The sequence below is a fragment of the Nomascus leucogenys genome, chromosome 1a (assembly GCF_006542625.1).
Source record: "Nomascus leucogenys isolate Asia chromosome 1a, Asia_NLE_v1, whole genome shotgun sequence".
NCBI classification, from domain to species: Eukaryota; Metazoa; Chordata; class Mammalia; order Primates; family Hylobatidae; genus Nomascus; species Nomascus leucogenys.
Genome location: NC_044381.1, coordinates 49329940 through 49357626, shown reverse-complemented (window position 1 = coordinate 49357626; position 27687 = coordinate 49329940). Strand labels below are relative to the sequence as shown.

The 27687-nt window shown below is 43.4% G+C and overlaps 1 protein-coding gene across 2 annotated transcripts in view; it reads right to left on the bottom strand.

Moving 5' to 3' along the window:
- The window catches only part of SLC28A3 (solute carrier family 28 member 3), a 64607-nt gene that overhangs the window by 10421 nt on the left and 26499 nt on the right, over window positions 1-27687 (bottom strand). The window contains exons 2-14 of one of the 2 annotated variants that reach the window (XM_004087029.3): window positions 26769-26867; window positions 23802-23977; window positions 23025-23110; window positions 19703-19794; window positions 16685-16874; window positions 13672-13816; window positions 11998-12111; window positions 11317-11394; window positions 8319-8399; window positions 6772-6852; window positions 4269-4394; window positions 2152-2282; window positions 28-196 (exon numbers count right to left, since the gene is read on the bottom strand). In XM_004087029.3, the coding sequence (XP_004087077.1) occupies window positions 28-196; window positions 2152-2282; window positions 4269-4394; window positions 6772-6852; window positions 8319-8399; window positions 11317-11394; window positions 11998-12111; window positions 13672-13816; window positions 16685-16874; window positions 19703-19794; window positions 23025-23059 (1242 nt within the window). In that variant the 5' untranslated portion in view covers window positions 23060-23110; window positions 23802-23977; window positions 26769-26867. The remainder of the gene's footprint in view (window positions 1-27; window positions 197-2151; window positions 2283-4268; window positions 4395-6771; window positions 6853-8318; window positions 8400-11316; window positions 11395-11997; window positions 12112-13671; window positions 13817-16684; window positions 16875-19702; window positions 19795-23024; window positions 23111-23801; window positions 23978-26768; window positions 26868-27687) is intronic. The other variant, XM_003267476.4, reaches the window with a different exon arrangement.

Here is a 27687-nt window from a genome sequence, read left to right as displayed (position 1 = left end):
AGAGGGCAGGGGCATGATGTGATATACCTCAAAACTCAGCTGTGGGTAGTCAAACATGTTTCCAAACCAGGACAGGGCTGAATTCATAAAAGACAGCAGGGCCAGGAAGGCAATCAGATTCACAGCGATGTTGGCCACCAGGGAGATGGAGGAGGATGCTCCCTGTGTTGCAGCTTCTAGAAGATTCCCTGAATCACTTTATCAAGAAATAGCAATTCCAGAATTACCAAGGAGTTGTCAGGGGATGGACACCATTGGTGCAGAAGTAGCATAATCAGAGCTTAGATGAGAGACAAACTCTAAGGCCCCTCCCTGCCTTGCTCAAAATACTCACCTGAATCCCATGACATCATGAAGTGGGCATGTAAGTATTTAACCATGTTTGTTCTTGTTTGTAAAGAGATAGGGTCTTGTTCTGTGTCTCAGGCTGGAGTAAAGTGGTGCGATCATAGCTCATTGGAGCCTCCAACTCCTGGGCTCAAGTGATCCTCCTTCCTCAGCCTCCTGAATAGCTGGGACTACAGGTGTGTGCCACCATGCTTGGCTAATATATATATATATTTTTTTAAGAGACAGGGTCATGCTACATGGCACAGGCTGGTCTTGAACTTCTGGGCTTAAGCGATCCTCTTACCTTAGCCTCCAGAGTCTCTGGGTAACTTATAATACTTTTTAAATTTGGGGACATTTATAATAAAAAATTGGAAAATGATAAAAAATTACAAGTTTAAAAATGATTTTTATTACAAGTAGCTGCCAGAGAATAGTTATAAAATACAAATAGTATAAAAACTAATGATTCAAAACCAACAACAAACCAATGATCCAAGGAAGCCTGTAAATCCATCACCTCATTTAAAAATGGAGTGCCACCATCACTTTGAATCCCCCTGTGCACTCTTCTTTGATCTCATCCTCCCCTCTAATCTCAGAGGTATCTGTCTTCCTAAAATTCACTCATCATCCCCTTTCTATACAGTTTTCCTGCATGTCTGTATCTCTAAAAAATACATTGTGTGTCTGGGTGCAGTGGCTCACACCCTATAATCCCAGCACTTTGGGAAGCCGAGGCAGGTAGATTGCTTGAGCCCGGGAGTTTGAAACCAGTCTGGATAACATGGCGAAATACTGTCTCTACAAAAAGTACAAAAATTAGCTGGGTGTGGTGGTGCGTGCCTGTAGTCCTAGCTACTCAAGGGGCTGAGGTGGGAGGATCACTTGAGCTCAGCCTGGGTGACAGAGTGAGACCCTGTCAAAACAAACAAACAAAAAAACAAAAAAACAACATTGTGCGAGTCTGCACACCGAGTAACTTTATAAGTGGAATTATGCTGTATTCTTTGGCAACTTGCTTTTTCGCTCATGGTTGACTTTATCTGCGTACAAGTATGGGTGAATTTCAGACACATGTTGGTTGCTGATGAATTCTGTTATTTAATGAAATACTCTTGAACATCCTAAATCCCTTAGTCTTTTCCACTCTGTTCTTCTTTCTTTTTCACAGAGCAAAAGAAAAGGAACCAGCTTTCTTATAAGAGGAGCCTCCAGAAATGGTCATCCTATGGCTTTCTGTCTAAACCAAGGCTCCATAAACACTCTGCTATATTTATAAAGAAGTATCTTTACAACAGACAGATATGGAAATGTATTGACATTAGGTATTTAGACAGGTTTATGTCAAGTATTAAACAAGATTTTGGCCAAGTCCCAGCACTTTGGGGGGCTGAGGCAGGAGGATCCCTTGAGCCCAGGAACTGGAGATCAGCCTGGGCAACATAGTGAGACCCTGTTTCTAAAAAACTTAAAAAATTAGCTGAGAGTGGTGGTGCATGCCTGTAGTATCAGCTACTTAAGAGGCTGAGGTGGGAGGATAACTTGAGCCTGGGAGGTTGAGGCTGCAGTGAGCTGTGTTCATACCACTGCACCACAGCTTGAGCGACAGAGCAACTTTAAAAAAGTCTTTTTTGAGCAAGTCTCAAAAAAAGGAAATAAAATAAGACTTTTTTTGGTGAAGTCTAAATAGTCTTTGCACTAACTTTAATATCGTAATTCACTGTGCTTTCTGGTTATTGAATTTTTGCTGTACATTGAATCTGGAGTCCCCCGCCCCGGCTTGGGTAGTCATTAATTAGGTGAATGTGTCACACTTACCCACTTTCCAGTTTCATGGCATTCTTGAGGGTTATTTTAGGTTTTTCTGTCTCAGGCCAAAAGAGTTTAGCAGCAGCCAATGACGCAGGTGCTGACATAACTGACGCTGTTAACAAGTGGGAGGATGGAACCTGCAATTTCAGAAGAAAAAAGGCAAACCTGGGATTAGCTTTTTTCTTGTGTTCAGAGGAAGGGTCAAAGAGCTCCACAAGGGAAGAAACAGGGCAGGGGTTGCTTCTATGCCAGAAGACAATGTTTCTTTGGAGGTCTGGAAGAGCCACTCTAGCTCAGTGAGCCAAGTCACGGGCATCACCTTGAGAGGCTGAGGGATAAGGCAGACATTTGTGCTAATTGACCACATCCCTGGGGAGAAGCATAAAACCAAAATCTGATCGTTTCAGAAGAGAATTAATCCTGTGTTGTGGAAACTTTCAAGGAAGATTCCTCAACCTCTCTGTTGCCCTTTTGAATGTTCAGAGAGCCCCTAAAGCATGTATGTCATTACAACTTTTTTTTTTTTTGAGATGGAGTCTCGCTCCATCACCCAGGAGTACAGTGGTGCAATCTTGGCTCCCTGAAACCTCGGCCTCCCTGGTCAAGCGATTCTCCTGCTTCAGCTTCTTGAGTAGCTGGGATTACAGGAGCCCACCACCACACCCAGCTAATTTTTGTATCTTTTAGTAGAGTTGGGGTTTCAACCATGTTGGCCAGGCTGGTCTTGAACACCCAACCTCAGGTGACCTGCCTGCCTCGGTCTCTCAAAGTGCTGGGATTACAGGCATGAGCCACCACGCCCAGCCTCATTACATCATTTTAGATAGGGGATGGGGAGGGGATGGGGAGTGGAGAAGGGATTCATGATTCATGTGCAGATGTGTATATTCTCCTCTCTCCATCTTCCTTTTGCTCTCCTGAGGTCCTCGGTGCCTTTACACAATCTTCATTGATCTGGTGGCCCTTTAATCTGTACACAACTTCTGTTTACTTTATCGCAGGTCCACTCATTCCCCTTCCCACCTGCCCTCACATGATTTCTGGATTCTCTTCCACATATTTTCAGAATTCCAGGATCAGCACCTCCCTCCCTGTTCCTGTTCCCCCTGAACATTTTTGAGGCAGCATTTCTACAGTGGGGATGGCATTCCCCAGATGATCCACTCAAGCTGCTCATTCCACAGGTGTCCTTTGCCCCTTTCTTCTTGCCTCTTCCTACTAATTGGCACTCCAAGGCCTGGATGAAGACCTACAATGAAGCCCACTTATTTTGTAAGAAATCCTAGTCTCCTGAGTCACACAGTGACTGGGCTGTGTTATTCAGTTTCAATATTGGGGATTGTGTCTATGTGTGGCTTGTAAGCTCTATGGGTCGGGGTGCACGCACCAGTTATAACATTCTCTAGCCTTATACTACAGACTGGCAGCTCTCAAACTTGGCTGTACATTAGAATCTGAGGAGTTTTAAAAAATATTGATGCCTGCGTCTCATCCCAAGGAACTGTAGTTTAATTACTCTGAGATATGGACCTGGGCATTAGAGAATTTAAAAGCTCCCAGGTGATTCTAATGTGCAGAAAGGTTTGAGAATCACTGCTCTAGACCAGGGGTCAGAAAAGTTTTTCTGTAAAGGGCCAGAGAATAAATATTGCTGGCTTTGTGGATCACAACGACTCAGCTCTGTAGCATGAAAGCTGCCATAGGCAAATGAATAGAAGTAGTTGCTTTCCAAGAATTCATTTCCAAAAACAGGAGCAATTGGGATTTGGCCCATGGGCCATAGTTTACTGACTCCCAGTCCAGATCACCCTGACTGATGTAATAGTTTTTTTTTTTTTTTTTAACAGATTTAAATTTTCAACCAAAGCAACTTTATCATATGACTGCATTTTTCTGTTTTTATTCTGCAGATAGAACTCACATTTAGGCAGCAGGTATATGAAGCCCCGAAACTCCTTGGGGTCCCTATGTTCAAATGCCAAAGCGACTGTGACCAACTTTTGCCATGTGGCAAAAAAGAGACTCTCTTGGCCTCCTTTTTCCACCAGCAATGGAAAAGAAAAGAAATAACAATAGCAAGGAAAGAAGAGGTTGATGTTTTCATAATTCCAAAACATTCTTACCCCAAAAGAAATGTATGCACCTAGGACGCTTCCAGCAATGGTAGAGAACCCGGCGGTCATGATGGCGTGGAGTTCAGACTTGGTGATGTAAGGTAAATATGGTCGGACCAGCAGTGGAGACTCCGTCTGGAGACAAAGAAGGGTGACCAGATTCCTTTTTAAATCTGTGTGGGGGCGGGGGAAGGCGTGCCAATCTACTCATAATTTTATTCTTTAAAGCAGAGAGTTTCTAAGAGTGAACCTCAGACCAGCTCTATCAGCGTCACCTGGAAACTCGTTAGAAATGCAAATTATTTCGATTTACTAAATTAGAAACTCCAAGGGTGGGGGCTAGCAATCTGTATTTTCACAAGCTTTCCGGGTGATTCCAATGCATGCTCAAATTTGAGAACCCACACCATCGACGTCTGGCTTATTTGAACTCTAGATCAGTTTCCATATGTGGTCATGTATAAATTTTGTAAAATTTGTGAGGCCAGACATAGAAGGCCTCCACCCAGCCTAGGACTGGAGTCTGTGATGACTTGGTGCACTTTTCTAAGGGCCAACTGACTCTACCCAGTGGCCTGACCTGGATGGGTGATTTGTAAGCCACTGTGGCTTCCTATCTTCCAACTTCACCTTGACAGACCCTAAACCTGTTTCCTGATACCGCAGAGAAATAGAGACACAAGCATTAAAAACAAACAAACAAACAAACAAACAACCTCAGCAATAACAAGGACAGGTGCCTGCAGGCCCTTCTGTATTTGAGAATCAGAGACCCCTCTCTGATGGGTGGAAAGGAAGAAGCAGAACGAGTGTAGTTGTAAAGGCTTGAATCCCATTAAGGAGGACAGGCAGCCTGTGGCGTGGGGCTCTCCATAGATAATAGCTGTACTTTTAGCATATTAAGTATCAAATTGAACATCACAGAAGCTTGTGTGCAATTTTACAATTTTCTCCTCGTTATCTCTAATTGTTCTATAAGATTGAATGTGTGGAGCCTCGATTTACCGGCTAAATAGGAACCCTGTGCATGAGCCCTCTTACCCTGCAGGTAGGAGCAATCAACTCAAGATGGTGCCCTAATTAGTCCTGAGAGATTTTATGACTGTAATTATAATAATTTCAACTCCTAGGGAAGGAAGCATGGGATGGGCCCCCACGCTAAAGACTATGCTCCAGGCTAGTAAGCATAGCTTTTTTTTTTTTTTTTTTTTGAGACAGTTTTGCTCTTGTTGCCCAGGCTGGAGTGCAATGGCATGATTTCGGCTCACCGCAACCTCTACCTCCTGGGTTCAAGCAATTCTCCTGCCTCAGCCTCCTGAGTAGCTGGGATTCCAGGCATACGCCACCATGCCCAGCTAATTTTGTGTTTTTAGTAGAGACGGGGTTTCTCCATGTTGGTCAGGCTGGTCTCAAACTCCTGACCTCAGGTGATCTGCCCACCTCGGCCTCCCAAAGTGCTGGGATTACAGGCGTGAGCCACTGCGTCCAGCCGTAAGCATAGTCTTTAGAGTAGAGGCCCATGCTTCTTGTTGGTTTACCAACAAGAAGGTTCAGCTTGCCTGGAGCAGTTGTAAGCCTGAGATTTGGTGCCATGTGTTTTTCTGAGTGACTTGATTTTTGCTTCAAATTCAGTTCCCTTGGGCAGTGGTGCTGGCAAGCATTCATACCTGGTTTTCGTGGCATGTTTGACTCCATTCTGCCTGAAGCTGCATATCTGGAGTGATGACGGTCTTATTACAATTTCTTACTGATCCACCCCTTAGCCATGCTGCTATTTTGAGGGACACTCCTTGGCATCATAGTTATTTGCTTAAATGGGCTTCAGGCAAAAGAGCATTTCTCCATGTGATGGAACAGGGAGGTGAAAATTGAAGCCTAAAAGCTTATTTTTGATGAGAAGAGAAAAACCTAAAAGCATTTTTCTTCAGGCTCAGCAAAGACAGAATATTGGCCAGTTCAGACAAGCTGAGAATAAGCTCAAGTGTTTATACAGTTGCATGGTTGTTGGTGGAAAGGCTTTCTTGGTCTCCTCCATTGCCACAGGCATTATAGTTTAGAATGGGAGGCTGCCTGTTCCATGTTTGTAGCTTGGAGTTTTCGAGATAGTGAAATCCATTCAAGTGGAAGAGCTACCAGCCTCTGAAGAGTGGACCAGAAACCTCACAATCACTAAATTCAGATTTATTGAGACTCTATATGAGAAGCTCTATGACTATGCTTTAATAAAATGACAACCTTCCATCCTCTTCATAAACGTTCTCAAGAACCCAGTTCTACAATACCATACCCAGACTGTTAAAAGGAATTTCTCTCTCTCTCTCTCTGTCTCTCTGTCTCTCCCTCTCTCTCTCTCTCTCTCTCTGGAATCTGGACATTGCCAATACTGGGGGTTTCTTATTTTGACACCATTCTCTCTACACTAAAAGAACATTGCGTTATTTTCTTATTTGGCTTTTTGGAAAGAGATGATCCATTTCAACAGATGTTTTGTTTTGTTGATATTACAACTTACTTGTCCAACAAATATATTGCCAGAAGCAACTACAGATTCAATAGGAGATGATCCCGTAGTAACTAGCATGATCCATCCAACCTGAAAGGAAGAAAGGGACAAAGTCAGCACAGAACTTTTTGTATACCCAAAACTTCAAAGTAGGGATTAAAATCTTTAAACTGGAGTAAAATATTGAGGGCTTCAACATTTGTCAGCAAGCTAATGATGGAGCTAAAGGTAAGTTTAACTTATTGAGTCCCTAGAGCAGGCCAAGCAAATCCTCTTATTGGAGTAGTAAGTCTGAGTCATTGCATATACCTTGAACATTATACAAATCAATTTCTATAGGTCTATTGTATACAAGTAATAAATGACAATTGCTAACATGCTCATGGAAGGCTTTACTGCATTCCAGGCACTGTGTTAAGCCCTTGACAGTCCAGAAAATGCAATTAATTCTTACAATAACTCTTTGAGAGAGGTCCTATATAATTGTACTCATTTTATTAAAGAGGAAACCAAAGCACAGAACAGTTTAGTTGTTTTGTCAAAGGTCACCCATATGTAGCGGGATGTATTTGAGGTTTGGTCTTTTTTACTTAATTGAAATGAACGTGGTTTTTGGTTCCACTTTTGTACTGGCCTTTGAACTAGAGATGGTGGATGAGGACTTCCTGATGCATTCTCTCTCCTTGCTTTTTAGTTTAGACAAGAGCATAACACTTCTGAATGTTTTGGGGTTTAAACAGAAAATTAGGGGCCCTGGAGTTCTTGCTGTCATTCTGAATTCTGCTGCTACCTATATTCTGGTTCCCTCTCTCTCTTCTCTCTTTTCTCTTTCTTTTTGTACATTTTGATTTATTTATGGGGATCAAGGAGGGCTGTGGCTGTGCCCCAAGCACTGCCTGCACTGCTCTGTGCTTGTGTGTGGTGCATCCAAATTAGCTGACAGATCTCCTCGTCCTCTGATCTAACACATGAACATAGGACTCACAGAGGCTAGGGCAGCAGGAAGGACATGAACTCTTCAGCTGTGTGTGCGTGTGTGTGTGTGTGTGTATGTGTGTATGCATGCACACTCACGCTTATGAAACTCCCTCAGGAGTGAAAAGCTGTTTCTCCTTTTTGCTTCAATTTCTCTAGCACCTCCAAAACCAGAAGTGTCTACTTTTGTAACCTCCTTAAGCAAGGTAGCATATAATTAAGGAGTAGCTTAAGAAAGAAAAAAGATAAGCACAGGGTGGATAACCAAGATGAAGGAATAACATCATTTCCTCCAGCAGTATCTGACCTCAGTTCTTCGGCTGAAGAAGTAACTGCTATAGTTTCATGAAGCTATCCAGTGGTTTGCAAATCAAAGCCCTTTTAGAAGCTTCTGAGATAAAATTCCCTCCATGGACACATTTAGGATTGGGGGTTTTGAATCTAATCACTTAGGTGGTGATGGTGGATAATGGTAGGAAGAGAAAGGCACTTCGTAAATACCTGCATAAAAGGCCTTGAGGACTTTGTGCCTGAGATAATCAGCTCTACACCTGTAACCCAGTCCCTCCCAGCCCCAGTACCTTTCTAATAATCCACTGCATCAGTCCCAGGTAGTACAGCATGGACATCACAGTGCTGAAAAAAACCACGATCGGCAGGATCTGTGGGGACAGAAACAAACATGGATTAATGATAGGTCCAGTTGCACCAGCAGGTTTTATATCAGGCCTCCTCTCTGTCTCCCTTTCTCCCTCTGAAACATCATAAAAATATGGGAAACTCCTCTTGAACTTTAATCAGGCAGCTTCCCTATCTACAGTCTTTTATTCTAATTTGTCACAGGACTTGACTTTTTTCCCCTGTCTTCTATGGTGAGCTTTTTTTGCTCAAAGAAGGAATGAAGTATGGGGGGATTTGTAATACCTAGATCAATACACTGAAGGCTGTCAGAAAATATTCTTGTCCTGATGCTAAAAAGACATGGGCTTCACCACTAGTTAGCAGAGTAACCTAAGTTGAGATAAATTGTGAGCAACCTCAGAGCCTTATTCTGAGTAGCTGCAGAGATCAGGTAAGGCATGGTGGGTGCTGACACATAGTGCCGCCTACTGGATGGCAGACACACCTGACAGCAATAACTTCAGCATGTCCTGAGAATGACCCTATGGTCTAAGCATGTGTGTTTGGAGTTCCAAACTAAGGAAACTGGGAGTGGCCGATCCAAAGATTCATTCCTTATCTATAAGGAACATCTGAACCCTTGGCCCATTCCGTGGAAAGCAGGCCATACAGGGGATCCAGGCCCTTTGTTTTGGGTTAAATGAAGGTTGGGAGGTGGAGGTTGCTGGGGGAGGGTACTAAGTGAGAATGCTAAATAAACTGCCTGCCTTTTACAAACAGTAGTGGTTCTCCTGTCTAGCCTGCTGCCGCTGGACTGCCCTGCATGTGAGTCCCCTCAATAAACCCTATGTCTCATTTGCTGGCTCCAGGTCTTTTCTTTGGCCACTCAAACATGGTGCCCCCCTAGGAAGTCAATAGGGATCTGTCATGACCTCTATGCAGTAAACATTCATTCTTCTAGCTTTTAAAATAATAGTGATTTTACCTACAGATTTTCAAATTACTAAAAAGTGACTGCATTTTGGAAGCTACTTTAGTTCTGTGTTAAAGGCCATTGTATTTTCCGGCCGGGCTCAGTGGCTCACACCTGTAATCCCAGCACTTTGGGAGGCTGAGGCGGGTGGATCACCTGAGGTCAGGAGTTTGAGAGCAGCCTGGCCAACATGGCGAAACCCTGTCTCTACTAAAAATACAAAAATTAGCCAGGCGTGGTGGCGCATGCATGTAATCCCAACTACTGGGGAGGCTGAGGCAGGAGGATTGCTTGAACCTGGGAGGTGGAAGTTGCAGAGCCGAGATTGTGCCGTTGCACTCCAGCCTGGGTGACAGAGCAAGAATCCATCTCACACAAACAAACAAAAAAAATTGCATTTTCCTAGATCCTATTTTCCGGATGCTCTTTGGGTGCCTTCAATGCAGCCAGTGTTTCCACAGAGAGCAGTTTCTACCCTGCATAGACCACAAAGAGCTGTGGGTTGGGTCCCTCCTCAGCCTCATCCTACTGTACCCCCTCCCCACTGTTCCCCGGCTAACTGGCCAGAGAAGGCTGCTACCAGAGGCACAGAATGACCGAGGACAATTTGTACAGGATCTAATTTAGAAAAAAAATCTATTAATAATATATATTAAAAGACATTTTGTGCCAGTATTCAGAGCTCACTCACGATGAGCCTTTTATTGGCTTTAATGGGTAGGCAGTGCCTTCCTGAAAGCTTGAAGGAGTTAAAGAGGCTCATCTCTGGAATGTTAGCAGAGGATTCTGCGTTGGCAGGAAAGAATAGGGGCCACTGCCCTGGAAGAGGGGAGGAGGAAGGCCTGAAAACACCTGTATAGTCTGGGTAGCAAGTTATTCCTTCTTTATGACTTTATTTTTTCCAATTCTGAATTCGTTTCATGATATGAGCATATTTCTATCTCACTCTATAAACATTTGGCCTTTCAGAGATGGCTGAGTTATCTCAGCCCTAAAACATCAAACCAGCTAAACTGCCAGGTAGAGGTTGCTGGGGGAGGGTGCTAAGTGAAATGCTGTATAAACTGCAGGCTTCTTACAAACAGTAGAGGTTCTCCTCTCCATCCTGCCACTAAACTGCTGGTTTGATGTTTTAGGCTGAATCTTTTTTCAGCCTAAAAGTTGGCCTAACTGAAGCTGGGGTAATTTGGGGGTAAATTTGGAGTCTCTAAGTGAGAAAACAATTTAGAAGTGTATGAATAACAACACACCACAAAAAAAGAAAGCTGAAGGAAAACCCGAATGCATGTTTCTGACTCATTGACAAGTGTTTGTAGGGACTTCCCAGAGGAGGACGGGCTTCCTGGGGCATGTGGGAGCCTCAAGAAGGAACTGACTGTGGCCAGCCATGGGGCCAAGCTGCCTTTCCCCTGTAAAATAATGTTTCTCCTTTTGTTAGGAGAAGGCCTATCCTCTAGTCCTGCCTAGGCAAAGGCTGTGCTGAAGGAGAGATGAGAAAGGTTTAGCACGGGGATGGCTCTAAAACAGAGGCTGATGTGGTTGACCGGCTGCCTCAAGGACTGGGACTGAGAGACTTTCGAATACAGAGCTGTCACTGATCCTGGACCCATCAGCCATTCACTGCCACATGCCTACTTGTTACTGGGAACATAATATTCTTTTCCCTGAAGACCCAAGGTGCTATTACCCTTTTGATTTTTCCTAAGTATCTCAGATAAAGCTACAAGCCCCATTCCCTAGTATTTGAATAGTTCTGACTTCCTCTAGATGTTTCCCTTAACTCCATAGTAACAAGGTAAAATGTGTGCAGTCCACTAACTTCAGATAACATTGTCAATGGAAAAGGGCAGTGATGTATTGCACACCTCTGACCAGCCCAATAGGTATATACCTGGTTTTTGGTCAGTTAAGTTCTATCTGAACATCTACAAAGACAGAAGCTGCTGAAGTAGCAGCGACTACATAGAAAAAAGGTTTGACTCTACCTTAAATGCAAAGAAGTGGTCTTTGTATTTCTCACCAAAGACAAATGAAGCACCGGCATCTGTGTACTCCAGAAAAGCCTGAGTTAAAGAAAGAAAAAGAGATCTCATTCCAACAACATGAATGGAAATTAGACAGTACACAGGAATGCTAGGCCCTCAGAGGATGGACCCAGCAAATGTGTTGGATAGACTTGGAAAGTTAATGTTCTTAGCTTTGCCCCCTCCAATGAATGGCGTAGAAGCATATTTTTGAAGTATTCCTGGATACAAATTTCCTGACATCTCTGACATTCAGTCTGACTCCAGAATGCTACAGAATGAGTTGACTGTGGCAATGTGTTGGGAGCCATACATGGCTTGTAGGTGGCATTAGTTAGCACTGGATGCAAAGGAAGCCTGTTTGTCTGTGGAAACATCTAAGAAGTATGATAGTCCTTGGGGAGGAGGATGTGGGCAATGGATTAGGGAATGATGATATAGGTACAGAACAGCAGTAATGTTAACAAACCAGACAGACTAATGTACTCAACATAAGCAAAACTATTTGTCTGACCCATGATGCAGAATTAAAATTTGAGACAACTCATGCAGACATATAAACCCATTTCTGACACATCTTGAGGATTACCTCCAATGTTAAAAGCGCCATAAAAGAAAGGTGTTCTTTTGAACCAAACTTACCTGAACTTGTCTGCCCAACCAATCAAAAGCTATAAATCCAGGGTCAGTCCTTAGAATCAAGAGCCCAAGAAGAAACTGTAGCCCGATTCCCCATAAGACAGGTCTCCAGTAAACCTATACAGAAAGATCAAGTGATGTATCTTAGTAGGAAAATTAATGCAGGCCACGGCATAAATGTCTAATGGATCACTATTTCCTTGGACACACGATCAGATGTGGCCTGTCACCCACCTTCTTTGGGAGGCTAAAGCTGTCATAAGCAGAGAACCCTTTGATACAACCATACCTTAAAAAACTCAGGCCAGGCGCAGTGGCTCATGCCTGTAATCCTAGCACTTTGGGAGGCCAGGATGGGCAGATCACCTGAGCTCAGGAGTTTGAGACCAGCCTGGCCACCATGGCAAAACCCCATCTCTACTAAAAATACAAAAAGAAGCCAGGCGTGGTGGTGCATGCCTGTAATCCCAGCTACTCGGGAGGCTGAGGCGGGAGAATTGCTTGAAACCAGGAGGCAAAGATTACAGTGAGCTGAGATCGCGCCACTTCACTCCAGCCTGGGCGACAGAGTGAGACTCCATCTCAAGAAAAAAACAAAAACAAACTCAGGATTGCATTCCTTCTCCCTAAAACTGAGTTTCAAGTCTTCAGTCCAGGAAAGTATTTAAGTAACCATTATGTCCTGATAAATTACTTGGATAGAAACAGTAGTCTAAGAAGGGCCATTAAAGGAGGCAGGATCTGGCCATCCTAGTCAAGCTGTAAGTACTGGATACATATAATTATTTCTCCTGTCTGGAAAATGGAAAGGCAGAACATGATTTCTCTGTGTGTCCAAGGTTTGTTGATCTGACAACCGGTAAGTGAATTAAATAAAATATTGCCCTATCAAGAGGCTGTCATTTCATTGTAAAAGAGACCAGTAAACTCTAATGCAGACCCAGGATGTGCAGCAGGAATGGATAGTCATTTGCTTTCATCTGTGGTGCAGGGCTGAGTGGCTTCAAAAGAACTACGACAGTGGAGGAACAGACAATGGAGATGTTCACCTCAGTGGGGCAAAGAACTTGGACGTATTAGCTGAACTTGGTCTCTGATTAATGTTTTTTTTCCTTGGGTCAAGCTTTTAATGGTAAAGTTTTTCAGAGTTTGCCATCTTGAGTTACATATGAGAGCTTTGATGTCTCAGAATTCTTGCCCATTTCACGGGTTACCAGTGGACAGAACTAGGATAAGAGTTGAGTTCACTATTAAAAAGAAAATTGTATAAGGACAAATTTTTGGAGTATAAATGCCCAAACTGCATGGGACTTTGATGAACTGCAGGATCCAATGGAGGAATATTAGATTTTTTACTGGTCTGGGGAAATCTGGATCAAAATGGATGAGTTTTCTCTGTGTGTTTGATGGAGGGTATGCGAGAAGAAATTAGACTTGACGGAGAGAACATCTCACTGGTTGTGTAACTGGAAAATTACTGAGAATGGAGCATGAAATAGTAACAAACAGTACCATGAAAGTTCAGGAAGATAGGGCACCCTGGCCACATTAAATAATTCCATCAAGGTAAGAAAAGTACTGAACAATAGTTAAATTCTCTCACAATGAGTATTTTGAGCAATTTACACATGGGGAGAAAAACAAAAAAAGAACCTAAAAGATCAACTGGATACTTACTCTGGTTGGGTACTTGGAAAATAGAAATAACAGGACAATGTACATTATGAGCCCACCGAAGGACACCAGCTGCTGTTGACCCAATTTGGCGGTGTCAAAGGCCAACCAGAAAATAACTGCTAGGACCAGGGAGCTCCAGATCACCCTAAGAGAAGGGGAAGGGAGGCATTGGCATCATTTGTTGTGCTAACTTGAGAATCATAATCAGGCTTAAATTATTTTTTTTTTTTTGAGAGATGGAGTCTTGCTCTGTTGCCCAGGCTGGAGTAGAAGGGAGTAATCTTGGCTCACTGCAACCTCCACTTCCTACTACTGGGATTCTTCACCTTTGTTTTGGGGGATGGGTGAGGTGTTACCTGCTTCCCTTTAAGGAAGAACTTGGAATATGTTATCTGCCCTTGGGGGACCTCACCAGCTGCCAAGAGGGAGGGGAGTCCAGCAAGCATGACAAATCTGACTCAGGACTCACGGCTTGCACAGCAGAGCCAGAAAGCCTGCTGTGTTGGGATTGCACAAGCCCAGTTTATTAGGCCAAGGATGTGTGAAATTTCCTGGTAGATCCCACATTAGTCTTGAGGGAGTGAACTGGTCTTAGGTCCTGCTCAGGGGGCCACCTGAAGGGAGAGGAGGTCCCTCAGAAAGAGGCTGAGGGAAAAGCTCTCAGCAGTTGCTGCAGGACACAGAGTCCTACGGGAAAGGGTCGCTGTAACACTTCACAGGCCCTTCCTCCCAAGAAGGCCAGCTTCATATCCAGAGCAGGTAGCCAGGCTGATCCTGGCTTTGAGGCTGGCAGGGGAGCAAGTAACAAGGAGAAAGGGGACACTCAGGCCCAGGCTAGGGAGGAAAACTAGGGCACTGGGTCAAGGTCACAGTTCTCATTACTGTAGGGGACAGCAATTCTGATGTTAAAAAATGTCCGTGATGCCTGTATCAAAATGTCTCATATACTCCGTAAATATATATACACCTATGATGTGCCCACAACAATTAAAAATTAAAAAAAAAAGGCTGGGCACAGTGGCTGACACCTATAACCCCAGCACTTTGGGAGGCCGAGGCAGGAGGATCACTGGAGGCCAGGAGTTAAAGACCAGCCTGAGCAATATGGTGAAACCCCTTTCTCTACTAAAAACACAAAAAAATTAGCTTGGTATGGTGGCACATGGGAGGCTGAGTTACTTGGGAGGCTGAGGCACGAGAATCATTTGAACCCAGGAGGTGGAGGTTGCAGTGAGCCAAGATGGCGCCACTGCACTCCAGCCTGGGTGACAGAGCAAGACTCTGTCTCAAAAAAAAAAAAAAAAAAAAAAAAAAAGGCTGTGAACATTGGACTATTACTAATAGTGTTTAGAAGGGTCATGGGCTTTTGGCATTTTTATAAAATATAGAGTAGATATCTCCCATTGAATAAAATTGAAAGAATGATGAATGAAAAAAATTAAGTTTTATTTTGACCACAGCCCCATGGGTCATGAAAAAAAGTGCTAGCAGTCTTCAACATCAAAACAATTTTTAGAGCCCTACATTTTTAACGAGCAAAAGGCACGGGAAGAAATTAGACGAAAAGAAAGCCTGATCGAAAAATCATTTGGGGACAGGCGTGGTGGCTCATGCCTGTAATCTCAGCGCTTTAGGAGGCAGAGGTGGTGGATCACCTGAGGTCAGGAGTTCAAGACCAGCCTGGCCAACATGATGAAACGACGTCTCTACTAAAAATACAAAAATTAGCCCAGCATGGCGGCGGGTGCCTGTAATCCCAGCTACTCAGGAGGCTGAGGCAGGAGAATCACTTGAGCCCGGGAGGCGGAGGTTGTAGTGAGCCAAGGTTGCAACACTGCACTCCAGCCAGGGTGACAGAGCGACACCCCGTCTCAAAAAAAAAAAAAAAAGTCATTTGGATTCACTAGTCGATAAAGAAATGTAAAGGATGAGATACCAGTTGACTTAAATTAATCATAAATAGGCCAGGCATGGTGGCTCATGCCTGTAATCCCAGCACTTTTGGGAGGCCGAGGCAGGTGGATCACCTGAGGTCAGGAGTTTGAGACCATCCTGGCCAACACAGTGAAACCCCATCTCTACTAAAAATACAAAAATTAGCCAGGCATGGTGGTGGGCACCTGTAGTCCTAGCTACTCAGGAGGCTGAGGCAGGAGAATTGCTTGAACCCGGGAGATGGAGGATGCAGTGAGGGGAGATCGTACCACTGCACTCCAGCCTGGGTGATAAAAACGAGACTCCTTCTCAATAAATAAATAAATCATAAATAGATATAAAGATTTGTGTTCATCATAATATTTACAATAGCAAACATTTTGTAGGTAAAATAAATGGTCAACCATACAGGAACTATAATCAAATTCAAGATTGTATATGTTCTATGATCCTCATTTTGTAAATAAATTGTAAAGAGAATGGGTATAACTTGTATAAGAAAAGAAGTTGGTAAAAATTAAAGCCCTTTACAGACACGTCATCACCAATCTCCATCAGTTTGTACTTATAACCCAATTCTTTATATACAGGTACTGAGATTAGATGGCATTTGTGTTGTTCCCTATCTTGTGCCAGGACAGACATTACTGATTGATCATGGTGTCCTTCTACTGACAGGTCAGAGGGAGAGCAAAAGCCATCCTGCTATGACAAAACTTTCACTCTATTCTATATTTCTAACTACTTCCTAATATGTAGGCATGGAGGTGTCTCTCCCTCATTTAGCACATGGAACGTAATATGCTCAACATCTTTTGGACAACATTTTATCATTTAATACACTTGACATTAAGGCAGTTTGTGAGGACATTTGGACACATTTCAAATGAGTCATTGCCCCATCTAGGCATTGATTTCCTGTTTGTAAAATGAAGACATTGTAACAGATTACTTCCTAGGGTGTTTCTAGCTTCCATATTCCATAAATGAGGAAGCAATTTGAGAACAAATTTTTGAAATGGTGTTGGAAAAGACTACTATCTCTCTTAACTGAAATAATAGAACCAATTGCATTTACCACTTCAGCCAGAACCAATGGCCGTTTAGAAGCCTTCTGCCAGGAGACAGCATCTCATCAATTCGATGTTCATATTTGGCCATCAGGTGATCCCAGACAACAAAGAAGATGGCAGCCACGGTGATCACAAAAAGAGGAAGGGCTCTGTGAAAGTTCAGCACGCAGGCCACAATCACCATAACCAGATAACCTGTCCAGGAAGCAAAAACAACATTGAACATCACTAACCACTGGGACATGCCTCCAGCCTCCAGCCTTGATCTGGCTCAGGTGAGGGGAGGTTTAATATCATTAAATATCATTGAATGCAGGAGTGCTCTTGATATGGCTACTGGCTTCTTTGATGGGGGCTTTTGAGATTTTTCAAAGCAAGTCTCGAAAATTTCACCATGAATGCTAGGAGGACAGGGTGCTAGGTCTGTTTATTCTTACAGGACATTCTGAGTTCTTGAATCTTGATGCTCAATCATTGGGCCTCTCTAAGTACTGGCCATTTTTACCGCTAGCATTCAGTCTCGGCAGGTGAGTTACTATCAGAGAAAGGCCAAGTGTTGAAGCGACCACTGGCAAAGAGGTACTGATTCTTGTGATTTGCAGTTCAGATTTGGCCTAAACTTGAGTGAAGGAATAGACCTACAGACTACTTCTCTAAGTGACACAGAGTCTCTAAGGAAAAGAGGTAGGGGCAATTACCAAGGTGGCTGCTTTTGAAGAGCAGATTCTAGGATAAGAATAAGGTTTCCTATTCTTAAAGGTCTGCAAAGATGATCTGCAGGTTAAATCTGGCCTGCCACTTGTTTTTGCAGGTGGCAAGTACGTTTGTATTTGTGTGTTTCGAGAAATAAAAATAAAGTCCTAAGTCACCCAACTGAATCGACCCTGTCTTGGCCAAGGGGATCCCAGAAAAACCTTAAAAACTGAGTTCCCAGCCATGACAGGATGGGAGGTCAGATGTGCCTCAGTATGCCCCTTCCTTATCAACCTCTAACCAGAATTCCTTCCTAAGGAGTCAGCAGAAACCAGCTCTGGAAAACAAGAAATGGAAGACTCATTTCTCTATCGCCTTTAGCCAATCATCTGAGGTGGTGACTCTGTAGAGTTTTTGTTTGTTTGATACGGAGCTCTTGTTGCCCAGGCTGGAGTGCAATGGTGCAATCTCGGCTCACTGCAACCTCCACCTCCCAGGTTCAAGCGATTCTCCTGCCTCAGCCTCCCAAGTACCTGGGATTACAGGCATGTGCCACCACGCCCAGTTAATTTTGTATTTTTAGTAGAGACGGGGTTTCACCATGTTGGTCAGGCTGGTCTTGAACTCCTGACCTCAGGTGATCCACCCGCCTTGGCCTCCAAAAGTGCTGGGATTATAGGCATTAGCCACCGTGCCCGGCCTCTTTAGAATTTTGACGTGACAGCTCACCAGTTTTACAAGGCATTTCTTCCTGATATGAGACTGCTGACCATGGAGTGGTTCTGGCCACTCTTGGAGGATGCACAGTGAGGGTTTTTGTGTTCTTTGCTTTACCTTTTGACTTCATAGGGCTGAAAACTCCACCCTCAGGTCATGGTAACACTGCTATTTTTTTATACACATGCTCCATAAAGAGGCATAAATCTCAATTGTGCATGTGCATGTGTCTCCCTTCATGAATATTCATGACTCCCCCTATAGCTTATTAAATATTTATGCCTAGCCAATCCTTTCAGCATAAATTCCTGTCTTATTCTTCCCTCCCTCAAAGTACTTGTTTCTGGCGTCTGTTGGAGACTACGCTTCCCAGCTTGTCAGAATGGCCACCTTGCAGGCTGCAACCCTTTATGACTTTCCTTTCCAAATGTTTGAACCTCGTGATTGAGTCTTCAATTGACAGTTTGTATGTGTCTTCTAGAAATAAAGTTGTTTTGGAATACAGCCATGTCTGTCTACTTATGTATTGTTTATGGTTGCTTTGTTACTACAGTGGCAGAATGGCATGGTTTTGACCTTATGTCTGAAATACTGAAAAGCCTAAAATACTATCTGGCCCAGTACTCAGAAAGCTCACCAACCCTACTGTTCTCTATTCCAACTGTCTGAGCACCAGCAAAACCACTGACCTTGGCCGTGCAGCAGCCTGGGATTAATGTCTGTGGGCTTGGTTCAGGGTGCCTACGTTTTATAGACAGGAGTGCTCTTTAAAATGGGCCAAGTTCAGTGTGCTCAGCTTCAAGAAAAACAAAAAATAACAGTACAACAAAACAAAAACAAAAACAAACCAAAACAAAAAACAAATAAAGTGAGCCAAGGAGCTCTTTGTTTTGGAGGGAGTAAAAACAGGAGACATTCTTGTCCTGCCTTCAGGCAAGCGAGTGGGCTCGATGGCCCTAGGCTACTCATGTTGCATTCATATAAAGCGTTAATCACTTGTGTTTTCTGGATTTGTGTAAACCAACGTACCTCCTCAAATCCACCTGACAGTAACAAAGGCTATAAAAATGAGGAGAGTAAGTGACTCCAAAAATTAGCTGCTGGGCCCGGCACAGTGGCTCACACTCGTAATTCCAGTACTTTGGGAGGCCAAGGCGGGCAGATCACCTGAGGTCAGGAGTTCCAAACCAGCCTGGCTAACACAGTGAAATCCTGTCTCTACTAAAAATACAAAAATTAGCCGGGCGTGGTGGCGTGTGCTTGTAATCCCAGCTACTCAGGAGGCTGAGGCAGGAGAAACACTTGAACCCGGCAGGCGGAGGTTGCAGTGAGCTGAGATGGTGCCATTGCACTCCAGCCTGGACGATAGAGCTAGACTCCATCTCAAAGAAAAAAAAAATTAGCTTCAGGCCTCATAAATGGGGTAGGGAAACAATTTGCATAGGCTTCCCCTATAAAGGGCTTCTTGATTTACTTCTCTACCTCCCCCGATGATTCAGTGAAGTCTAGGGGAAAATAAAGGTTTAATCTTTTTCCACATAAAGTTAATATTTGGAGGAATCCCTGAAAAAAAAATAAAGACAGTGGTATCCCTAACCATCTTTGTTATTTACCTGCTAATAAAATGCCCCAGATGATGTGCCGAAGAGTGGTTTTGTGTTTCCTACAGAAACCACATACCGTGTCATACCTCCTTTCCAAACACCTGCAACATAAAAGCAAAAAGGCAAGGAGAAGTAAACACCAAAAACATGAAGTAAACTACATGCTGAGGCTAGATTAAAAGTAAAAGTACAGAGTGTAAGTATTTTACAGCTCTGAGTTGGGGATCCATTAGCCGGTTATGAAGTCCACATAGTAACCACTATGAAACTAGAAGGAGGCCAGGTGTCGCTCATGCCTGGCACTTTAAGAGGCCAAAGTAGAAGGATTATTTGAGCCCAGGAGTTTCAGACCAGCCTGGGAAACACAGTGAGACCTTGTCTCTACAAAAAAAAAAAAAAAAAATTAGCTTGGTGTCATGGCACAAACCTGTGGTCCCAGCTGCATGGGAAAATCACTTGAGCCCGAGAGGTCAAGGCTGCAGTGAGCTGTGATTGTGCCACTGCACCCCTGTCACAATTGGAAAAAAAAAAAAAAAAAAAGGTCAGATGCGGTGGCTCAAGCCTGTAATCTCAGCACTTTGGGAGGCCAAGGCGGGTGAATCAACTGAGGTCAGGAGTTTGAGACCAGCGTGGCCAACATGGTGAAACCCTGTCTCTACTAAAAATACAAAAATTAGCCGGGTGTGGTGGCGCATGCCTGTAATCCCAGCTACTCGGGAGGCTGAGGCAGGAGAATCGCTTGAATCTGGGAGGCGGAGGTTGCAGTGAGCCAAAATTCCGCCACTGGATTCCAGCCTGGGAGGCAGAGCGAGACTCCATCTCAAAAAAAAAAAAAAGAAAGAATAAAAGTATCAAAAGTATCATAGTGTATCATTCATACATAAGAATGATAGATATCACTTCATGAAACGTTCATCATTATGTATGTGTGTGAATATGTGTACTGAGAATTAGAAACAGTGCTCTAGAAAATATTGGGTGAATAAAAGTGTAGTGAAGACATTTTTTCATGGTCTGATTTAGGAAAGGCTAATGATGTATTATTCTCAGCTGAAGATATGTTAAAAAGCAGCAGCAGCAGAGGGTGACATTTAATAGGGTACATTCACATACTGTAGGTTGACTCTATCAGGTTCTTTAATCGCAGGGAATGTGTGTAGTCCATTACGGCAATCTGACTTCTGCACAAAGCAGAGTAGCTGAAAGTAGACACTTCGGTCATTTGGCTATCTAGGCTGAATAATTCCCAGCCTCCTGATGGCTGTTTCAGTCTCATTAACATTAGTGAAACCTGAGTGCCTCTGACCACCCAAGAGAATTTCTCACTACCTCCGGGTCAGAGACTCATAAAGTAAAATGAAGGATAAAACTTTGCTATGTTTCAGCCGGGCGCGGTGGCTCACGCTTGTAATCCCAGCACTTTGGGAGGCCGAGGCGGGTGGATCACGAGGTCAGGAGATCGAGACCACGATGAAACCCCGTCTCTACTAAAAATACAAAAAATTAGCCGGGCATGGTGGCGGGCGCCTGTAGTCCCAGCTACTCGGAGAGGCTGAGACAGGAGAATGGCGTGAACCCAGGAGGCGGAGCTTGCAGTGAGCCGAGATTGTGCCACTACACTCCAGCCTGGGCGACAGAGCGAGACTCCGTCTCAAAAAAAAAAAAAAAAAAAAAAAAAAAACACATAAAAACTTTGCTATGTTTCTGATATGGTAAATATTTGGGACGATGTATATGTGACAAGAGCTGCCAACCCTAATTCTGGCCAACTCCAGAGATATCTTCTGATACGTAAACCAGAGTTCCTCCTGTAGTCCCAGTTACTTGTGAGGCTGAGGTGGGAGGATCACCTGAGCCCAGGAGGTCGAGGCTGCAGTGAGCTTGACAGATCTCAGGACGGGGTCTTGCTCTGTTGCACAGGCTGGACAGAATAGATTTAAATTAAAATATGTTTCTGGCTGGGCGTGGTGGCTTGCACCTGTAATCCCAGCACTTTGGGAGGCTGAGGCAAGCAGACCACCTGAGGTCAGGAGTTCAAGACCAGCCTGGCCAACATGGTGAAACCCTGTCTCTACTAAAAATGCAAAAATTAGCCAGGCATGATGGTGCATGCCTGTAATCCCAGCAACTCGGGAGGCTGAGGCAGGATAATTGCTTGAACCTGGGAGGTGGAGGTTTCAGTGAGCCGAGATTGTGCCACTGCACTCTAGCCTGGGCAACAGAGCAAGACTTCGTCTCAAAAAAAAAAAATTAAAATCTATTTCTAGATTTAAAATTAGCACCACTAAACTCCAGCCTGTGCAACAGAGTAAGCCCCTGCCTCTAAAAAAAAAAAAAAGAAAAATTTCCTCAGAGACATAGGAATGAAAATAAAATTTAAGTAGGAATATAGAAGATGGACAAATACTGTAGTGTTATGATAGGTGGCAGACAATCCTGGACTAGGAATCAGAAGCTGAAATTGTGACCTAACTCTCTTCCTCTCCTAGTTGACTTGGGGAAGTCACTTCTCTGAGGTTCATTTTTCTGGTCCAAAAAATAAAGATACTAATCTTGTGTCTCCTACCTTATGGAGTTGTAAGAACTTGGAATACTTTGAGGCTATTACAAGGTAAGAGAAACCGTTTGTTGGGTTTAAAGTGGATTGGGTTTTGAGCAATCAATTGCTATTGATTGACATTGAGAAGATGAATTAACTGCATTCGTATGGACTGGAGCAATTAGTTGGTAATTTACACTTTTAATTAGAAGACTGTCCTGGGTGAATTTAAATCTGTATATTGGGTTCCCAGAGCATCAGCAGTTTGAATTGGCCACATTGATCATCTTAGAGCTTCATTAATTTTTCTGGAAAGGGTGTTGGGTAGGGAGGGTAGATGGATGGGTTGTGACAATCTCTAATAAATTATAATAAATGTTAAAAATCAAATGGGAGGCCCGGTGCCGTGGCTCATGCTTGTAATCCTAACACTTTGGGAGGTCGATGTGGGTGGATCATTTGAGGTCAGGAGTTCGAGACCAGCCTGGCCAACATGGTGAAACCCTGCCTCTACTAAAAATACAAAAATTAGCCAGGCATGGTGGCATGCGCCTGTAGTTCCAGCTACTTGGGAGGCTGAAACAGGAGAATCACTTGAACTTGGGAGGTGGAGGTTGCAATGAGCCAAGATCGCGTCATTGCACTCTGGCCTGGGCGACAAAGTGAGACTCCATCTCAAAACAAAACAAAACAAAACAAAACAAACAAACAAAAAATCAAATGGGGATAACACAAAGTAATAAAACCAAATGGGAGGTAGGCTTGGTTATTTCCCTGTTTTAAAGACTGTACCCTTTTTGTTGCATCTCCTCATCATCATCCTCCATGTCTTCTTTGTTTCTTGGAGAATCCTGCTCAACTGTGACCTGTTCTTCACCCTGGAAATCAAACATTGGAGCAGAGATGGAATAATGAGCATCCTGGGCATAATGGACCCTGGTTTCATTGCTCAGAACTCGGGCAAAGAACTTTCAATAGGTCCTTTTAAATTATTATGCAAGAAGATGGCTCCTATTATCTACTGCACAGACATTTTTTTCCCCGCTTATAATCTCACACAAAAAATGCCAGGATCACATTGAACTCTTCCTTTCCTTCCAAAGGAGCTGTTGGTATTTTCTCCTTTTCTTAAGGGAACAGGCTCATATTTGTGCTTTTTTGCTCCTGTCTCTCTTGTAATCATTCAACCCCAGCTCTGTTTTCAGCCAAGTACTAAATGAAGTTAATACCAGGAGCTGCATAAATCTCCCCTAGTACTCTGCCAGCCTGGTTTCCAAATGACTGAGACCAAAGCTGGATTTATTTCCCCGGCAGCCCAAGGCTTGGTCTGCGAATGTGAACACTAGCTTGGCACCTTCAAGAGCCGATAAACCTCCCCTTGGGAACTAGGATCCTTTTATCAGTTGGGCTAAAGGGGACTATTTCCCTTACTCAGCTAGCCCTTGCTCTAATTAATTGAGTGTAGGATATCTCTGGCCCATTTTTTCATGGGCAATCTTTCTAGGTACAGTTTGAGCTCTCAAATATCCATGACCTATCCTACTTCCAGGATGCAAGAGGATTTCCTACCTGTCTCCAGTCTCCAATAATGTCTCAAATAATAAGCCTGGCTCTTGTAACCAATGGTACAGAAGCTGGTGGGGGAAGAAATAGATGGAGGTGGAGCAGTTTGAGTGTGCTCTAAGAAGTATAATGTCAAATCTCAGCACTTGTCTTCTGTCACATCCAATGTGGCCTTTGATTCTCTTTCACAGAAATCATAGAAATAAATCATTAGCATGTGTCTGAGATGGAAGAATTCTCAAAAATCCTATAATTCCACAAGGCCAAACTCCATTGTTCTTCTGATTCAGATTACCTTCATTTTCTGGGCTGGACCCCAGGAAAAAGGAAGGTGCGAGGATAATTGTAAGAGACACCAGCTGAGTCCAAGCTGCAGCTTCTGAGGAGGGGCTGGGGTTGAGTCTTATTTATTTCTGTCTAATTCCCAGCTTAGTCAATAGTCAATGTTTGGTAAATATTTGATTTAAATGATCATCATTATTATTTTCTTGCAGTGAAAGTACCCCAAGTTACCTGCTATCTATGGTATATCTAACATTACTATTGTTGTCTCTTATTTTTCCATCTTTTCTCATGTTTTAAAAACAACAACTACAAATCTCCCTTGACTCCCACAATCATGGGACATCTGCCCCCCCTCTTTCCTTTCACAACCAGGCGGCTGGAGAGAGTCGTGTTTACTCTTTGGAGGTCACTTCCTCACACCCTGCCCACTTCTCTACCCACTATGATTGTGCTTCTGCTGAATGCATCCTGCCAATGTCACCCAAGGCCCATTGCTATCAAATCCAGCAGCTACTCCTCAGCCTTCATATCCCCATTTATAATTGAAAAATATCTAAGTTTTTGTTTTTATGAAAAAAATTTAAAAAATATTTTTAAAAGAGCAGTTTTAAGTTCACAGCAAAATGGAGCTGAAAGTATAGAGATTTTTCATGTATTGTCTACCCACCCTCACCTTCCCCACTATCAAATGAACCCAGAGAAGTACATTTGTTACAACTGAGGAGCCTACATGGACACATCACCATCACCCAAAGTCTGCAGTGAGACTCTCTTGGTCTTGTACATTCTATGGGTTTGGACACATGTATGATGACATGTATCCACCATTGTAGTATCAGGCATACTAGTTTCATGGCCCTAAAAATCTTCTTATAGCCAGGTGTGGTCACTCATGCCTGTAATCCCAGCACTTTGGGAGGCCAAGGCGGGCGGATCACAAGGTCAGGAGATCAAGACCATCCTGGCCAACATGGTGAAACCCTGTCTCTACTAAAAATACAAAAAAAAAAAAAAAATTAGCTGGGCATGGTGGTGGGCGCCTGTAATCCCAGCTACATGGGAGGCTGAGGCAGGAGAATCACCTGAACCCGGGAGGTGGAGACTGCAGTGAGCTGAGATTGTGCCACTGCACTCCAGCCTGGTGACACAGCGAGATTCCGTCTCAAAAAAACAAACAAAAAACACACTTCTTATTTGTCCCTACCACCCCCTGATGCCTCGAAAGCACTATTTACTGTCTCCATAGTTTTGCATTTTCCAGAATGGCGTATAGTTGGGATCGCACAATATGTAGCCATTTTAGATTGGCTTCTTTTACCCAGTAATGAACATTTAAGGCTCCTTCATGTCTTTTCATGGCTTAATAGTTCATTTGTTTTTAGTGCTGAAAGACACTGCGTGTCTGGATGTACCACAGTTCATTTATTCATTCACTTACTGAAGGACATTTTGGTTGCTTCCAAGTGTTGGCAATTACAAATAAAGCTGCTCTAAACATCCATATGTAGGTTTTTATGTGGACATAAGTATTGTTTTCTTTTTTGTTTGTTGAAGAATACTTAGTGGAGTGAACATTTCTTACAACCAATTAAGCAAAATAGACAGTTACCAAACACTGTACTATGCATGGTATGATTCCAATACAGATGACATATGCATGTGGGTGTATGTTTGCATTAAAAAAGGCTGTGTTCCAAAATGTTAGTCACTGACTTTTTTTCTTGAATTATGAGCCTTTTTTAGTCTTCCAAATTTTGCTACAATAAGTTTTCCAAATTGTCTACTTTAAAAAAAGTGATTCTTTTACCACGAGAAAACTCCTCACAAAATGACACACTAGTGGGCACCCCAAATTCTTTTTTTTTTTTTTTTTTTGAGAGTCTTGCTCTGTCGCCCAGGCTGGAGTACAGTGGCGTGATCTCGGCTCACTGCAACCTCTACCTCCTGGGTTCAAGCAATTCTCTTGCCTCAGCCTCCCGAGTAGCTGGGATTACAGGCACATGCCACCAAGCCCAGCTAATTTTTGTATTTTTAGTAGAGATGGGGTTTCACCATGTTGGCCAGGCTGGTCTTGAACTCCTGACCTAAAGTGATCCACCCACCTCAGCCTCCCAAAGTGCTGGGATTACAGGCATGAGCCACTGTGCCTGGCCCTGAATTACTTTTTAAGGGGTGACCTACATGGGTAATTTGTTCACCTTTTTTGCAACAGGAAGCCATCTTTAAATAAACTCCTGTCCAGAATTCAACATGTAAGTGAAATTAAGCAAGAGTCCCTCAGACTGGTATAAAGCTACTAAGGAACGCTAGGGCATGGTGGACACAGATTTAGAACCATAGTAGAGGGTTCTTCTTGTTTCTGTCATTTACCTTAAAAAGCTCAGATGCTTTTGTCTAAGCCAATGCCTTTTTCCTTGAGATGGAGCTTGGAACTCCTAATAGTGAAATGTCAGCGAAAACCTGGGTATGCTTCCCATCAGGGAACTCTGAGGACAGGTGGATAGAAACAAAATCTCTTTGGGCATGTGTGTTTTCTTTATGACTGTGCCCCCACACACTTTAATTACCACTTAATCTGTTCCTCTGCGTGCCAGTGGGGCGCCATGCTTTCTGTGCCCGCTGTTCTCAGGTGCCTGTTGCGCAGCGGTTGCCATGGCACTAGAGTCACGCACCACAGTCTTGCTGTACCTGTTTGGTGTTTGTGTGCTCCCTGCTTTGCACAGCTCTGCTCCTTATTGAGTTGTTGTTTCCTGATGTGTTCTCATTCTCAAGAAAGTTTTCTTCATTCTAAGAAAAAAGTACAGATTGAAAAAATAAAAAGTTACAGCCAAAAGACAGATGTTCTTTCATGAAAAATACCTAGAGGAATTTGGAGGATGAGACAAACAAAGATTAGGTGTTCAGGTGAAGCATCTGATTCAACAAACAGCTGATAAATCCTGGGCTTGTAAAGAAACAGATGATCGGCTGGGTACAGTGGTTTGTGCCTGTAATCCCAGCACGATGGGAGGCTGAAGTGGGAGGGAAGACCAGCCTGGGCAAAATCCCGTGTCTACTAAAAATATAAAAATTCGCTGGGCGTGGTGTTGTGCGCCTATAATCCCAGCTACTTGGGTGGCTGAGGTGGGAGAATTGCTTGAGCCCCGGAGGCAGAGGTTGCAGTGAGCTGAGATCATGCCACTGCACTCCAGCCTGGGCAACAGAGCAAGACTCTACCTGAAAAAAAAAAAAAAAAAGGAAACATATGACTTTTGCTTTGTTTTGTTCTGATACAAAAGTGGTCCAGTGGAAGAGACGAATGAGGACAATTGCCCTCATCTAGGCCTGATAACTTTCCAATAGGCAGAGCTGGGACCAGGCACAGGTTTCCACTCTCCTTTCCGTCACATCACACTGATTTTCAACTTATAAAATGAACGAAAACGTGGTAAACCATAGGCTGAATAACCTTATTCTTAGATTTATGAAATGTTGAAATGGGTTTTTTTTGGTTTAAAGCAATCTCTGGTAGTAATGATCATAGGAAAAATACCCTTTTTTGTGTGTGTGAGGCTGTCTTGATTTTACTTTAAGGAACTGAATGAGATTTGCTCTTGTAGGGCCATCC